Below are 17,349 nucleotides of genomic sequence, written 5' to 3'. Positions count from 1 at the left end.
GATGCTTCAGTGTTACTTGGACAGGGTGAGTGAATGAGTAAATGCATGGCAGAGGCAGTATAATGTGGATAAGTATGAGGTTATTCAGTTTGGTATCACAGATAGGAAGGCAGATCATTATTTGAAGGACTATAAATTGAGAGAAGGGAATGCTTGGTGAGACCTGGGTGTCCCCATGCATCTCACTGAAAGTAAATGTGCAGGTGCAGCAGGCAGTAAGGAAGGCAGACTGCACATTGGCCGTCATAGTGAGAGACTTCAAGTACAAGGATATCTTGCTGCAGTTACACAGGACATTGGTGAGACCACACCTGGAATATTGTGTGCAATTTTAGTCTCCTTATCTGAGGATGTTCTTGCTATAGAGGGAGCGCAGCAAAGGTTACCAAATTCATTCCTCGACTTGTACAACTGACGTATGAGGAGATGTTGTGTCAGTTAGGATTGTATTCAATGAAGTTTAGCTGGATGAGGGAGGACCTCATAGAAACCTACATAATTCTAACAGGACTAAACAGGTTGGATACAGGAAGGATATTCCTGATGGTGGGGGAGTCTAGAACCAGGGGATCACAGTTTAAGGTTTAGAGATAAAACTGTTAGTAGTGAGATGAGAAGATGTATCTTTAACCAGAGTGGTGACCCTGTAAATTCACTACCACAGAAAGTGATTGAGGCCAAAGTATTGTGTTTTGAAGAAGCAGGTAGACATCACTCTTGAGGCTAAAGGAATCAAGGGATATGGGGGTAGGACAGGATTGGAGTTTTGAGTTGGATGATCAGCCATGATCATATTGAATGGCAGAGCAGACTTAAGGGATCAAATGGCCTTCTCCAGCTTCTATCGTCTATGTCTCTATTACCATTTGATTGCAATAACAAAACAACAACTTGGTGAGAATCTTGGACTATATTTTTGATCCAAGATGAAGACGTGAGTGAACCATGGGGAAGACACTAGAGTATAAATTGACTCCTTCCAGGAACTTACTCAACAGCTATGAACAGTCATTAAAATTCTCCTTTGATGTTGCTGCTTTTACTGGAAGAATCACAGTCAGGACCGCTGGGACTGCATCTGGTGCTGTCACAAAACATTCTCAAAGGGAAGATGAGATCAGAGGAACTGCAGCATTGCCTACTGTCACTCCTAACAGTGTTTCTGGATCACTAGATAAAGGCAAGCAATATTCTGGATCTCATGCAGAAGTGGAACATGTTTCCCATACTTCTGAACTGCTGAAGAACTTTAATCCACTGCAGAGATTTCTGTTCCTTATACTCTTGGGGAAATAAAACTCATCAGATTCTTTCTGCATGCTGCCAAATTAAGTAGCATCATGAACACCCCTTAAAACCAGAATTACTGCAACTTTGCTCACTTGTTTGATACATACTACTCCTTTGCTCACAGTGTGGGACAGACTAGTTGAACTGATTTCACTTTGACTCCAGGCAAAGTGATTTGCTCTGTCTGATCTGACTGAGCATCATGATATGCTCCATCAAGAACTATAGAGTCAGGTACCACAAGGTCTACTTCTGGAAACAATGAAATACTAGGCCTCATAATAATATATTCTCAGGGGGTCACCATTCACAGCAGAAGTCCCAGCTGCTGACTCACTCTTAACGCCACAGTATTTATTCAGCTGGTCAAGTTCAGTTTCAGGTCAATGGTAAATTTTGTATCAATGGATACTGATGATACCGTGATCATAATACCATTGAATGTTAAGGTCGATGGTTGGCTCTGTCATGTTGGAGATGCTTAGATTCAAATGTGTGTCACCTGAACAGTTCTCTGGGGCTCCGAATCACTAACACAGTGACAATGCCACTGTGCTACTTTGCCGACCAATATATGGTCACAGAGTTAGGTTTTAAAGTATATCTTCAAATAAGAAGATAAAGGTGAAGATGCTTAGGAAAATGTAGGGTCTAGGCAGCTGAAGAAATATATGTGAAACAACTTTTTTAAAAAATGAGGTAATGGCGAACCCATAAGAACACGGAATGATGGGTGAATGGGATTTGATGTGAGCTTTTTTATCATAACAGCAGAGTTTTGAAAAAGCTCAAGTTACAGAGGATTCAAAGTTCAAATTTCTTATTGTAACATGTTCTACAAAATGACTGATGAGTTACTGACTAGGCACTGAGAAGCTGAATTCTTCATAGCAAGGCCTTCACCAGAGTTCAATTGTCAATCAGGACTCTCTTATCATTGGTTTCCCCATGAATTAGCACTCTTTCAAATTGTCCTGGTGAGTACGAGATGAAAAGCTTTAACAAACATGTGATTTTTAATCCATATATGTATTAATACCTTAAGGACCCAGACAAGAACATGAACAAACATGGTGACCATCTCCAATTCGGTCAGAAGAGGTTGATCGTCTTTCCTCTTCCCCAGCAATTTCTGTTTTTGTTTGTGTTGAAAACAGAGTTAGTGAGAGAGTAAAATTCAAACCTCAATGCAGTACTTTGGTGGTGTGAGGGAGGCAGTGGTGAAGCAGTAATGTCACTGCTGATTTGGTAGTATGTACCATAATCTGTGCTAGACCACTTGAGGGAGGATGGTGGAGTGATGATGTGATATGTCTTAAAGGAGTTGGTTAGTGAATGCAGTTCTTAAATTACCAGGCTCAATGATTTCATTTCAACACGTCAAATGGCGGAAACTATCACTGATGTGTTCCATTTATAGAATGGAGGGAGAATGAAAGCACTTACCAACACTGACCCATGCTCCCAACATATATAAATGACAACAAACAGAAAGTGGACTTGCAATCCAGAATCCTATTAATGTTCTGGGGAAATAGGTTTGAATCCCACCACAGCGAATGGTGAAACTTGAATTCAACAAACCTCAAGAATTAAAAGTTAGCCAATGCCAATTGTGTGAGCACTCTTGGTTGTTGTAAAGAAAATCCATCTGGTTTCATAAATGTTGTTTAGGAAATCTGCCTTTCTTACCTGGCCCCTTAGGGCACCAGACCACAGCAATATGGTCGATTCTCAATGAGGGATGGACAATAAATGCTGACCAAGTCAGCGATGCCCTAATCCTGTGAACAATTTTAAAAAGTTTGTCACTTTATCCTGATCTGATGATTAGACACCAGTCTTTAGAGATATATTTTTGCTGTTTATTATCAACTTACTTGTTTTGCTGCTGGCTATTGCCACTTGTTCTTATTTGTCAGAGTTTTCTCCTTTACTCTGCATGCATGATTGGAGTATTGTACATTGATCTGAATTTACTTCGCAATGTTGGATCACGATCAAGAATGATTTTATATGATCTGATCAGATTCCATATTTGAGACGCTGTTGCTGGTGTTCAAATATTTGTAGCTGTGTTTCTGATTTGCACTGTATGCCTAATGCATAATTCTGGTAGCTGTTTTCTGGTCATATATCTCTTCTGTATATTTCACCTCCATCATTAAGAAATACATCATATGTCTTGGAAATAGTTAAACAGTTTACTTCTAGGCAAGGTCAAGCTTTTTTTAAAATTCATTTGTGGGACTTGAGCGTCGCTGGCTGGCCAGCATTGATAGCCCATTCCTATTTGCCTTTGAGAATGTTATGGTGAGCTGCCTTCTTGAATCACTTGCTGTGGGTTGACCCACATTGCCATTAGAGAGGGAATCCCAAGACTTTGACCAGATGACAATGAAGGAACGGCGGTATATTTCCAAGTCAGCGTGGGTGAGTGGCTTGGAGGGAAACTTGCAGGTGGTGGTGTTCCAATAAATCTGCTGCCCTTGTCCTTCCAGGTGGAAGTGGTTGTGAATTTGGATCATGCTGTCAAAGGATCTTTGGTGAATTTTGACAGTTCATTTTGTAGATCGTACACAGTGCTGCTACTGTGTGCCAGTGGTGGAGTGATTGTATAATTGTAGGTGTGGTGCCAAATCAAGCGGGTTGCTTTGACCTGGATGGTGTCAAGCTCCTTGAGTGTTGTTGGAGGTGCACCCATCCAGGCAAGTGGGGAGTAGTCTATCACACTCCTGACTTGGGCTTGTGTTTTAGAGTGTGTCTGATTGGTGATAGTCACTGTCTGGCATTTGTGTGGCGCGAATGTTACTTGCCACCTATTGGCCCAAGCCTGGATATTGTCCAGATCCTGTTGCATTTGAACACGGACTGCTTCAGTATCTGAGGAGTCGCGAATGGTGCTGAACATTGTACAATCATCAGCAAACATCCCCAATTCTGACCTTATATCAGTTGATAATAATTGGTTTGACAGTTGATAATAATTGCTTTGTTTGTATGCGCTGCTAAACCATTTGAGGGAGGATAGTGGGGTGAGAATGTAATATGGGTCACTCCCTATTTAGCACACATGGCTTGAAGTGGTTTCTGAACAAACTGCAGTTTATTCTCAGACAATAATCTTTCTGCTATGCCAAATAAACTGAAAATAGCAGTGATGACTGCACTCATTATGTTGAACAATGGGAAATTTGGAAAAGTAATCCATCACCAAGATATAAACATACCTCTTCATTGTGAATAGATCTGTTGCTTAATTCATCTAAGGAGTGGAATGAACATCATGTGGAAGCAGAGACTCCCTGGCGATTGGTGTTAACATGTTTGGCAAGTCTCAGATGCATTCATGAGACAATGAATAACCTCTTCAAGGTAGGCATCCTTGCAAGAGGATTCGCAGTAGGGTTAAAATCAACGAGGTAAAAACAATGACTGCAGACGCTGGAAGCCAGATTCTGGATTAGTGGTGCTGCAAAAGCCCTTCAGGCAAAAGCCCTTCATCAGGAATAAAGGCAGTGAGCCTGAAGCGTGGAGAGATAAGCTAGAGGAGGGTGGGGGTGGGGAGAGAGTAGTTTAGAGTACAATGGGTGAGTGGGGGAGGGGGTGACGGTGATAGGTCAGGGAGGAGAGGGTGGAGTGGATAGGTGGAAAAGGAGATAGGCGGGTAGGACAAGTCCGGACAAGTCATGGGTACAGTGCTGAGCTGGAAGTTTGGAACTAGGGTGAGGTGGGGGAAGGGGAAATGAAGAAACTGTTGAAGTCCACATTGATGCCCTGGGGTTGAAGTGTTCTGAGGCGGAAGATGAGGCGTTCTTCCTCCAGGCGTCTAGTGGTGAGGGAGCGGTGGTGAAGGAGGCCCAGAACCTCCATGTCCTTGGCAGAGTGGGAGGGGGAGTTGAAATGTTGGGCCACGGGGCGGTGTGGTTGATTGGTGCAGGTGTCCCGGAGATGTTTCCTAAAGCGCTCTGCTAGGAGGCGTCCAGTCTCCCCAATGTAGAGGAGACCGCATCGGGAGCAACGTATACAATAAATGATATTAGTGGATGTGCAAGTAAAACTTTGGATGTGGAAGGATCCTTTAGGGCCTTGGATAGAGGTGAGGGAGGTGGTTTGGGTGCAGGTTTTACAGTTCCTGCGGTGGCAAGGGAAAGTGCCAGGATGGGAGGGTGGGTTGTAGGGGGGCGTGGACCTGACCAAGTAGTCACGGAGGGAACAGTCTTTGCGGAAGGCGGAGATGGTTGGGAAGGGTGGTGGGGTCTGTTTGGAGGTGGTGGAAATGTCGGCAGATGATTTGGTTTATGCGAAGGTTGGTAGGGTGGAAGGTGAGCACCAGGGGTGTTCTTCCTTGTTACGGTTGGAGGGGTGGGGTCTGCGGGCGGAGGTGCGGGATGTGGACGAGATGCGTTAGAGGGCATCTTTAACCACGTGGGAAGGGAAATTGCGGTCTCGAAAGAAGGAGGCCATCTGGTGTATTCTGTGGTGGAACTGGTCCTCCTGGGAGCAGATACGGCGGAGGCGGAGGAATTGGGAATACGGGATGGCATTTTTGCAAGAGGTAGGGTGGGAAGAGGTGTAATCCAGGTAGCTGTGGGAGTCGGTAGGTTTGTAAAAATGTCAGTGTCAAGTAGGTCATCATTAATGGAGATGGAGAGGTCCAGGAAGGGGAGGGAGGTGTCAGAGATGGTCCAGGTAAATTTAACGTCAGGGTTGAATGTGTTGGTGAAGTTGATGAATTGCTCAACCTCCTCGTGGGAGCACGAGGTGGCGCCAATGCAGTCATCAATGTAGCGGAGGAAGAGGTGGGGAGTGGTGCCGGTGTAATGACAGAAGATCAACTGCTCTACATAGCCAACAAAGAGACAGGCATAGCTGGGGCCCATACGTGTGCCCATGGCTACCCCTTTGGTCTGGAGGAAATGGGAGGATTCAAAGGAGAAATTGTTAAGGGTGAGGACCAGTTCAGCCAAACGAATGAGAGTGTCGGTGGAAGGGTACTGTTGGGGACGTCTGGAGAGGAAAAAACGGAGGGCTTGGAGGCCCTGGTCATGGCGAATGGAGGTGTAGAGGGATTGGATATCCATGGTGAAGATGAGGCATTGGGGGCCGGGGAAACGGAAGTCTTGGAGGAGGTGGCGGGCGTGGGTGGTGTCTTGAACGTATGTGGGGAGTTCCTGGACTAGGGGGGATAGGACAGTGTCGAAGTAGGTAGAGATGAGTTCCGTGGGGCAGGAGCATGCTGAGACAATGGGCCGGCCAGGGTGGTCAGGCTTGTGGATCTTGGGAAGGAGGTAGAACCGGGCAGTGCGGGGTTCCCGGACTATGAGGTTGGAAGCTGTGGGTGGGAGATCTCTGAGGTGATGAGGTTCTGTATGGTCTGGGAGATGTTGGTTTGGTGATGGGGAGTGGGGTCATGGTCGAGGGGGCAGTAGGAAGAGGTGTCCTTGAGTTGGCGTTTGGCTTCAGCGGTGTAGAGGTCAGTGCGCCAGACTACCACTGTGCCTCCTTTATCCGCTGGCTTAATGGTGAGGTTGGGATTGGAGCAGAGGGATTGGAGGGCTGCGCGTTGTGAGGGTGAGAGGTTGGAGTGGGGGAGGGAGGTAGACAAGTTGAGGCGGTTAATGTCCCGGCGGCAGTTGGAAATGAAGAGGTCGAGGGCAGGTAATAGGCCAGCGCGGGGTGTCCAGGTGGATGCAGTGTGTTGGAGGTGGGCGAAGGGGTCCTCGGAAGGTGGGCGGGAGTCCTGATTGTGAAAGTAAGCTCGGAGGCGGAGGCGACGGAAGAATTGTTTGACGTCACGGCGTGTATCAAATTCATTGATGCGTGGACGGAGGGGGATGAAGGTGAGTCCTTTGCTGAGGACTGATCGTTTATACTTGGTCAGTCCATAAATTCACATGTTCGCCCTCTTGTGCATTCAATACCCACGTGTGCCGAATGTAACATGGACATAGTATCCTGGAGCAATACTTTTGGTGTTGGATGTTTTTTGCTCTTGCAAGTGACTGGTCGTGATACACCAAGTTAGTTTCTGTGTGGCTAAAGTAAACAAATAATCTTAGGAACATGCAAAAACAGAAATAGCTGGAGAAACACAGCAGGTCTGTCAGCATCTGTGGAGAAAAAAATGTCCTCAGGTACTTCCTTAATGTTGTCAGGAAATCCCCTGGATACTGGTCTGTTGCAATGTTAGAGATGCTTAATGGAGTTCCTGATTACATCCATTCACATCGGCTCTGAAAGAAGTGTAACAGACTTACCTTACGAGTGTCATTAAATTTGATTGATTTGTTGAGTCATGCCTGGTCTGGTCCACTACAGTGGGTGTGGACTGAATCTCATAATCTTGATCATACTGACATCTGTACATAGATGTGCATAGAGCACACCTTCCACTACCTAGACCTTTGGGATCTACCAGGTTGAAGATTTTAGGAAGCCAAAGTGAACTTGTGTGTTGACACTGCATTGTGATGGTCCCAATGTACAGAATTGGTCATCTATTAAGTGCTGTGAGACTATCTATCGTAAGTAGTAACATACAGTGCCATTTGCTAAAGTATATGTATTTCAGAGTGTATAGTGTTAATATCTTGGAATCAGCTATTGTGTTGATTTTAGCTTTTAAGGTGTATAAGCCTATTTTTTCAGGACATATGATGTTAATGGTCTTAAAAGCTTCTCAGCACCTTATACCATTGACATGGTTTGTGAGAAAACAAGATGAAAGCTTCATCTTCCAAAATTGGCCTTTCACGCATTTGATTTTCCACTTCAGTGATGTGTTTACGTTTGTACATATTCCTGAGACTTCCCTTGCTGCCCTTGTTGAGGTGCTGTACTGTCTTGTTGGCCACCTGTGTTTTGATGTAGGACTTGGTTTTGCTTTTGGCATCAGACTTTCTGCATGTGTCACATACTTTGCAGATGTGAAAAAGCGGTGAATAGATTTTGGGTAGGTGTGACAAACAATATCCATGACAGATCTTGTTAATTTGGTGCACGTTACTAACCATAGCAAGAGAGGTGGCTGCACCTAAAGTGTTGAATCCATGTTGACTTACCTGAGTCTGCCTTCAAGCAAAACACCAATAGTATCAAAGAAATCACACTCTCACCTGTCATTATGGCATCTTGCAACAAAATTGAACTCCTGGAGATTCTGTCTATGATATAAGTTGAAAGCTGTTAAACCTGAAGTTAAATAGTGCCTTGAGCAGGTCTTTGAATACTTCCCAGGTTATTTCTGGATCTTCCTTATTGTCCACATAGAGACTGAGTGCGCTAATGCTGCAAATTAATTCCTGGTGCTGAATTGAGGGAACAAAACTGCTGAAAATAACCAATCTCAGCACACAGGTAGACTACCTGAGGTTATCATGATACATTTTAGTGTTTAAATGCTGTAAGTGTAATCAGGAGGGCTCTGTATTTAAAATGAGCCTTTGACTACCATTTTATGATTTTTAAATAGGAAAGCAAGCTGATTTTTCTTTGTGAGAGACAGGGCTTCGAGCTGGACAGAACTTGTACCTGACACAGAAGCAAGGCCTGTCTTCTGCCTATTAAATCTGAAGGTCTTGACTGGGAGAAATCAATGCTGTTATTTTCCAAATAGCTTCAAGTCTACGGCTGTCTGATTTTCAGAAGGGTTTCCATGTGTCTGCGACAAAGAACTTAGACTCGTTTATAACTGACCACTATACCTTACCACCATGATCTTTCGCTATGTTGGACACTTTTGCCTCCAAAAAGGTGTTTGCATCTGATATTGCAAAAGTTGTTAGTTTCTGTAACATAAGAACTGAATATGGGTAACACATTAATAAAAGATTCATTCGATGTTTGGTATAGAAGTATATTCCAGTCGTAGGCACTTCACAGAGATGTAAACATGTCGTAAGCATGTCATGCACCAAATGGTCCTAGTTAAGATGGAAACTTAGATCTTTATATCCTTGAGTTACATGTTATGATATGGTAATGATATCATAAGCATGTCTCTTAAATGTATCCAGAGTACTAGCTGTCAGAAGTTACACAATAACCATTATCTTCTTGAGGGCAACTAGAGATGGGCAATAAATGCTGGGTGACATCAATATCCACATAACTGGGTGAATAAAAAATGACTATCCTTACATTTTCCAATTTTGTTCAGTGTCATATAAGTCTATAATAACATTTCTCTCAAGCAGCTTGGAGAGTATTACTCAGCTGAAGTCTCTATATAAATTAAAATGGTTGTTGTACACTTCCTTGGGGATTACTCTATATATGCTTCATGTCACAATCACAGCTACAGGATGTTTCCTGAGCCTATCCTTTGTAATGTAAAACAATCCTGAGTTCGTCATGAGCAGATAGGCCTGAATATTTTACAGTGAGAGCCCTCAGTTTTGTGTCATATGCCACCTATCTGAGTATAAATTAGTAAGCTCTTTGATTAATTATTTACTGTTTTCTTAACCTTTGCCTTCCTTAGATGTTCTGTTAATCTAAAAGGAGCAACTTTTTCATTGTCATCAGCGGAAGAAAATGTGCATTACTCTGTAGTGAGTTGGACTGAACCATTGCTGTATTCTGAAGTAACTAATATCCTTGACTTCTTCTGAATTTCTGGAAGGGAATGGAAACTCATCTGTCCTTACTCTATCTGCCCCAGCATTGAATACTCTTGAATGAATCATCATCCCTGTGACCACAGCCTTAGCTGAAGTTACCTTGTGTGGGTTGGATTCCCATTCGGAAGATTTCTTCATGACACGAGACCTGATTTCAGCTTTCACCAACATCCTTCTATTTCACATAATGTTGATATACTTCTCTGTGTTACTGTTTAATATCACATGTACCTGTAAGGTTTGCTAGAACAGCTCGGTAAGACTATTGCACAGAATTAAGCACGCTCTCCCCTGTTATTTTATTCAGTCATTGTCATCACAAAGAGCTTAGCCCTACTTTGCCCTACAGTGTGAGAGTCCTCACTTCTGTGCAGTAGGCAGCTTAACTGGGTATAAATTAGTGAGCTCAGTGCTTAGTGAGGTTGGCTCCTTTCAGTGTTACCGAACAGAGATGTACATGAACTGACTTTAAACCTGATCCTCAAGCACTGAGGTCATCTTCATACATGCTTCTATAGTGACAGTATTGTACAGGGTGGTCTTCTGTCAAGCACTGGGTTCCTGACATCCTTACCAGCTATTGTTCTGCTGAAATCAGGCAATCAGACACAGAGTACACCTTTAATAACAAGAGAAAATGTTTGGAAATACTTAACAGAGGATGAGAAATGGAACTCTGGGCTGAGAAATAGAGAAATCACTAACAGGAAACACCTCTTTTTTTTAGATTAGATTCCCTACAGTGTGGAAACAGGCCCTTCAGCCCAACCAGTCTACACCGACCCTTCGAAGAGCAACCCACCCAGACCCATTTCCCTCTGACTACCCTAGCACTATGGACAATTTAGCATGGCCAATTCACCTGACCTGCCCATCTTTGGACTGTGGGAGGAAATCGGAGCACCCAGAGGAAACCCACACAGACACAGGGAGAATGTGCAAACTCCACACAGACAGTCACCCGAGGCTGGAATCGAACCTGGGACGCTGGTGCTGTGAGGTAGCAGTGCTAACCACTGCACCACCATGCTGTGACCTTGTGTAAAATGTTTACCCTCCACTCCCCAAATCCCTGACCCCACCCACCAGACACTTGAGAAACATTCCACTGATATTAATCGAGGATCAACCCTTGTATGTTGCTACATTAAATTACTCCCCGTGAGTACAGTCGCCACAAGACAGACAATGTTCTGTCTTCCCCTCTTAATAATACACAAGAACGTAGGAATAAAAAGCCCATTCTCCCCTGGTCTCTGCAAGTGGAAAAAGGTATTCTGGTGAACTGAGGTGTTTTTTAAAATTCATTCACTGGATGAAGCCATTGCTGGCTGGGTCAGCATTTATTGCCCATCCCTAATTGTCCAGAGGGCAGTTAAGGGTTAATCACATTGCTGTGGATCTGGAGTCACATGTAGGCCAGACCAGGTAAAAATGTTAGATTTCCTTCCCTAAAAAACATTAGTGAACCAGATGGGTTTTTCCAACAATCGACAGTGGATTCATGGTCATTGTTATACTTGTAATTTCAGATTTTTTGTGTGTTTGTGTGTGTGGCTTGTGTATGTGTGCGTGTGTCTGTGTCTGTGTATGTGCATGTATGTATACACATGTGTGCCAGGTACTTTTGTCACTAGCCTGGGTTTGTACACTGGTTTGCTGTGAGAGTCACAGCTGATGAACTATCCAATTGTCACTCCCGCATTGCAGCTAAAGGGAATCTTTATCTCTAAGCGCTCGAAGTCAGCAGCCAACATCCATAGGAAATGAAAGAAAAGAGTATCAAAATTTCAGCAAACTTTCAACTGTGGAATAACTGTGGCCATCACTATAATACCGTTACACGGAGGAGCTGGTGTTAGACTGGGGTGGACAAAGTTAAAAATCACACAACACCAGGATATAGTCCAACAGGTTTAATTGGAAGCACTAGCTTTCAGAGCGCCACTCCTTCATCAGGTAGCTGATGGGCAGCACTCTGAAAGCTAGGGTCTGGGTGGATTACTCTTCGGAGGGTCAGTATGTACTGGTTGGGCCAAAGGGCCTGTTTCCACACTGTAGGTAATCTAGTGCTTCCAAATAAACCTGTTGGACTATAACCTAAGGTTGTGTGATTTTTAGCTTTATAATACCATTGACATTGTAAAACATCTCCATGTGTTTCACAGGAGTATGATCAAACCAAATTTGATGTGGAGCCAGGTAAAGGAGGTAAGTGAAAGCTTCCTCCAAAGGATGAGTCTTCAAGGAGCAACCTAAAGGAGGCAAGATACATCGAAGCAAATTATAGAGAGGGAGTTGAGAGCTTCTGAAAGCACAGAGCAATAAGTATCAGGGAAGCTCCAAAATCCCTTCAAGTTTGTTAGAATTTTCTATTAAATAATCCTTCAGGCTCTTTGTTTCCAGGGAATGGAACTTTTAAACTAAATATCTTTGTTTTGTTTGTTTCTTGTCATTGACAGTCATACTGACCTTAGGATCATGTCAGACAGTGTGGGCTCAGCCCACATAGGAATCAGCAGCCACCGACTTTTAAGTTCCACAGCAAAAATAATGTTGGTTTACAAATTGCCAACACACCGGGGCCCTCCCGAATTAAACTTGTCACAGGCATGAGGCATCTTATTGTTGGATATCAGTATCTTTTCAATTGATTGACAAAGCACTGTGAAAAGTTGTCACTTTAATTGATCTTCGGTTTCTGTGAGGCACCAGTAAGTGGCTTTGTTTTCCTTCCCAGATAATCAGTGAATTTGAAGCCTCACCGGACTCATTCTATTACCGCATTCCTAACCTCAGCCAGAACCGCCAGTACAGCATCTGGGTTGTCGCAATCACTGCAGCAGGGAGAGGGAACTCCAGTGAGATCATTACTGTGGAGCCACTGGCGAAAGGTAATGTTCCAGAGTGGCTTTGGTGACATTTATACCTCAATCTGACGCAATCAGGCCCCCACTGTGATGTTCTGTGTTGCACAAGTCGGATTTCTTATGTAGCTGCTCTAGTCTGTGTGGGACTCCAGATCCACAGCAATATGGCTGTCTCTTAAATGGCCCTGGGATGGGTTGGCAAGCCACGCAGTTCAAGGGATGGGCAACAAATATTGATTTTGTCAGTGATGCTCACTTCCTAAGAAAGAATAATAATTTGCTGTCCTGAATATGATCTTCCCAACCTAGCCTATGTTTGAATTATGTACATTGTACAAAAAATAATCTTTCCCCAATTACCAGTTGAAGGTCTGTGTACCAGAAGAAATTGAGAAGTGATTTACCCTCCTGGTGGATGTTTTTTATATGTTACTTCCATTATTTTTAGGATTTTACAGGCCCTCTGTGCCTAATACAAGCCCTTCACTTGAGGTCAGATTAGGAAAGGGTTTTGTACTTTAGATTGTTGTGAAGCTCCCCAGTGCATTTAACCCTCTGCAAGGATCCAGTTAAGTTGGAGAATTTGGAGGGTTCTGCTCTGGTTATGTCAACAGTTACTCAGAAAGTGTTAACAAAGAACAGTACAGTGCAAAAACAGGCCCTTTGGCCCACCAAGCCTGCCAACACATGATGCCTTTCTAAACTAAAATCCTCTTGCCTCTACACAGTCCATATTCCCTGCCTATTCATGTATCTGCCAAGATGCCTCTTAGACATTGCTATTGTATCTGCCTCCATCACCTCCTCTGGCATCGCATTCCAGGCACTTAGAATCCCTACAGTGCGAAAAGAGGCCATTTGGCCCATTGAGTCTGCACCAACCCTCCGAAGAGCATCCCATTCAAATCCTAGTACCCCCACCCTTTTCCCGCAACCCTGCATTTACCATGGCTAACCCCACCTAGCCTACCATGCTAAGCTCACAATTTTCCTGTCATCCCTAATATTGTTTTAATTAGCCTTCCCTCACCCTCCCCCCACTCCCCCGCCCCCATTTTACATTCAAGGACTACTTTTATCCTCATCCAGAAGTGACTTAAACGTTACAGAGTTGTGGTCACTGTTCCCAAAATGGTCCCCCACTGAAACTGGGCTCATTCCCCAGTACCAGGTCTAATAAGGCCCTTGTCCTTATTGGACCATCCACATATTGTTTCAAAAAATCATCCTGGATTTAAACTCACCCATCATAACAACCCTGTTGTTTTTACATTTTTTCCACAATCTGTCCAGATATATGTTCCTCTATCTCCCCTGGCTGTTGGAGGCCTGTTGTAGTACAATCCCATCAAAGTGACCGTATCCTTCTTATTCCTGAGCTCTACCATATGGCCTCACCAGAAATAACCTGAGTGACTGTTAAACTGAAGCCCTAACTTAACTCACATACCCCAGCTGCACCTTCCATAGACCCTCACACCTCGCCACGCTACAGATCCTGAGTTGACACCCCTGTGACCTGATACAAGCACTCCTGGCCCAACCACCCCTAACCTAACTTTTGCTGAACGAGGACAGATTATCCCCTCGGTACCTTCCACATTTCCCCTACAACTTGAAAAGTTTCCTTACTGTGGAGCCGAAATTCCCTTGCCTGTCCTAGGACCTAGCCCCTTCTCCATCCAAATCTGACACGTAACCCACTTCAGTCCCCATGCCAGGCTGTGACCCCCTTCAACCCCACTCCACTACCCGCCCACCGGGACCCCAACCCACTCCACCACTGGATCCAGCACCTCGTCGTCTGTTGAGACAGTACCCTGTCTAACCCCTCCCCTAATTGTTCAGACCTGAAATCTCTCACGGACCCTTAACTACTCTAAGTACTCAAACACTCACCTGATCCCCTTGTCATTCTACTCACCTGCTACCCTAACCCACAGCACTGTCCCCTCCTTGCAACCTATTCCTGGCTCCCTATCCACCTGGCAACTTACTTACCTGGTCCCCTATCCCATTACCCACCTGGCACCCTAACCTCACTAGCCTTTCGTACTGGCCCTTTAACAGCAGCTGACAAAGTCGATCTCTGAAATACTGCACCTATACATTAGAGAAACTAGCAGCAGCCTGCTGTAACAAATCAAAAGATGGTTTGTCTTGCACCCAGCCGTTCTTTGCAAATGGCGACCATTCAGAATGGAATCATGGCTGTCCATTTCTGAAGGACCCTGATCAGACTCTCCTTTCAACAAGGCAGAGCTCTCTTGTTTTGTCAAGAAAGGAGCAGTGTGACAGTCTGTGAGATTCCACCCCTTGAGACACCTGGCCCTCTATTTCAATTCAGTCAGCTCTCATTCCCCTAATGAGGGGCCTCGTCCATCTTGGATGTTGCTGATGGCTTCTGCGTCAACTTTCATTCTACACTTCGATGAAAGATGCAAAATATGGGAGCTTAGGAAATAGGAACAAGAGTAGGCCATTCGGCCCTCCAAGCCTGCATCCATTTTTCAATCTGACCATGGATGGCCATTCAAGTCAGTACCCTGTTCCCGCTTTTGCCCCATACTCTTTGATTCCTTTAAGCAGGATAAGGTTTTAACTTGCTGTTGTGATTGTTATCAGCACCAGCCCGGATACTGACATTCAGTGGCACCGTGACCACGCCATGGATGCGGGATATCGTGTTGCCCTGTAAAGCAGTTGGAGACCCAACCCCTACAATCAAATGGATGAAGAACAGGTAAGTGGACAGTCTGTACCCAGCGTAGGAAGCTGCAGCATCAAAACTGCCAGCTAGGGATGTAACCACTGCAAGTGAAGCACATGTATATTTCTGGGTGATGAGGGCTGGCCAATTCATGTCTTTGTGCGTGAAGACTACTAACCTGCCTACTGACTGGTTAGCAGGCAGCGGAGGCCCTGACTACTATTCAAAAGATTGGGAATAGGTAGCAAGCCTGTCTTGGCCACTTCTGGGTGCCCTGACTGGATTTAATCATCATTCCTAGTATCAGTGGCCACTGCTGGGACTACAACCAGGCAGGAGCCCTCAGAATCAAAGTGAGTGGGATCATACTCACCAGGACCAATCAGGTGAGTGCTGGGAAGGGAGCGAGTAATGGAGAAATTCACAGAATCACAAAACCCTACAGTGTGGAAGTTGGCCATTTGGCCCATCGAGTCCATACCACCCCTCCGAACAGCATCCCACCCAGACCCACTCCATCCCTACAACCTTGCATTTACCGTGGCTGATCCATCTAGCCTGACAATCCGTGGACATTGTAGCATGCCCAGTCCACATAACCTGCACATCTTTTTGCTGAGGGAGGAACATACTCATTTCACACAGCCAGTCGCCCGAGGGTGGAATTGACCTCAGGTCACTGGCACTGTGAGACAGCTAACCATTGAGCCACCGTGTCACCCCATTTAGTCACTGATGAGGCAGCTAAGAGAAGTTCTGTTTAGCACTCCCTGAATGTTATCTCCGATGAGTTGAACCAGGTTTTGTCTCACAGTTTGTGCTACATTTGGTTGTCATTGTACACTGTCAGACCAATCCCTCTGCTTTCCTCTGGTTTAGTAATGGAACACCCAGCCCTGTAGTGACCGATGGACGGAGAAGCATCTTTAACAATGGAAGCTTTGTCATCCGCACTGTGAAAGCAGAGGATTCTGGGTACTATAGCTGCGTGACAAGTAATAACTGGGGATCAGATGAAATTCTTCTCAATCTACAGGTGCAAGGTGGGAGTCTTAGATTGTTTTTACCTTTACTCTGAAGCAATTCTGGATTTTATTTTGGTTGGGTGACCCACATTGATGGCCATTTTACATTTTGTCTTCAGACTTTATTCCTGTAATATGAGCTACACCATTAAGATACAAGTTTAGATTAGATCTAAGCTTCTAAGTGTGATGTCAAGAAGGACTTCCTCTCACAGCAGATATCAGGAATGTTCTCTTATAAGAAAGGCTATGAAGGCTAGCTTAATTGGAAGTCTCCTTTTGGGAGAAATTTCAGCAATGATTTTAAGGATTATGGACTAATGCAAGTAGAGTGAGGATGGATACAGATCAGTCTTGAATTAATTGAAGTCCTGTGTAGCCTCAAGTAGCTGAATAGACTACTTTTCATCCCAAACATGTCCAGTTTCTTAGAGGCGGTTCTAGGCTGGACTTGATCCACACAGCTTTCAATTTGGCAGAGAGAGTAGAACAAGAGGCGTATTTTAGTATTGTTCAAGACCATTACTCAGGGAGCCACAAGCTGAGGATTGTAAACTTGGAAAGGGGTCAGGTTACAAGGAAGCAGAGTAGATGTCGAGATTTACTAAAACAATCGCCCAGATACTGTTACAGAAACATGGAGCTGAATATTATTTGGCACAAGTCATTTTCATTGAGTTTCATGGAAGGTGTCTCCCTGCAAGGTCAAGTAAGTTTTCTCATGTGATCATCCCAAACTCATATCGTTAACAATCTACCTTGCCCTTATTGTGCCCCTCTCATCTAATGTTAGCCCAATTTTGTCACTCGCTTTAGACAAAAGTATGCCC

The 17,349-nt window shown here is 44.4% G+C and overlaps 1 protein-coding gene across 2 annotated transcripts in view; it reads left to right on the top strand.

Annotated features, from left to right (window-relative positions):
* The window catches only part of LOC140486476 (cell adhesion molecule DSCAM), a 693,577-nt gene that overhangs the window by 593,906 nt on the left and 82,322 nt on the right, over positions 1 to 17,349 (top strand). For both annotated transcript variants that reach the window (XM_072585696.1, XM_072585695.1), the window contains 3 exons: positions 12,655 to 12,808; positions 15,410 to 15,527; positions 16,374 to 16,537. In XM_072585696.1, coding sequence (XP_072441797.1) covers positions 12,655 to 12,808; positions 15,410 to 15,527; positions 16,374 to 16,537 — 436 coding nt within the window. The remainder of the gene's footprint in view (positions 1 to 12,654; positions 12,809 to 15,409; positions 15,528 to 16,373; positions 16,538 to 17,349) is intronic.

Source organism: Chiloscyllium punctatum, chromosome 15, assembly GCF_047496795.1.
Source record: "Chiloscyllium punctatum isolate Juve2018m chromosome 15, sChiPun1.3, whole genome shotgun sequence".
Classification (NCBI taxonomy): domain Eukaryota; kingdom Metazoa; phylum Chordata; class Chondrichthyes; order Orectolobiformes; family Hemiscylliidae; genus Chiloscyllium; species Chiloscyllium punctatum.
This window is presented reverse-complemented; position numbering and strand designations above follow the sequence as displayed.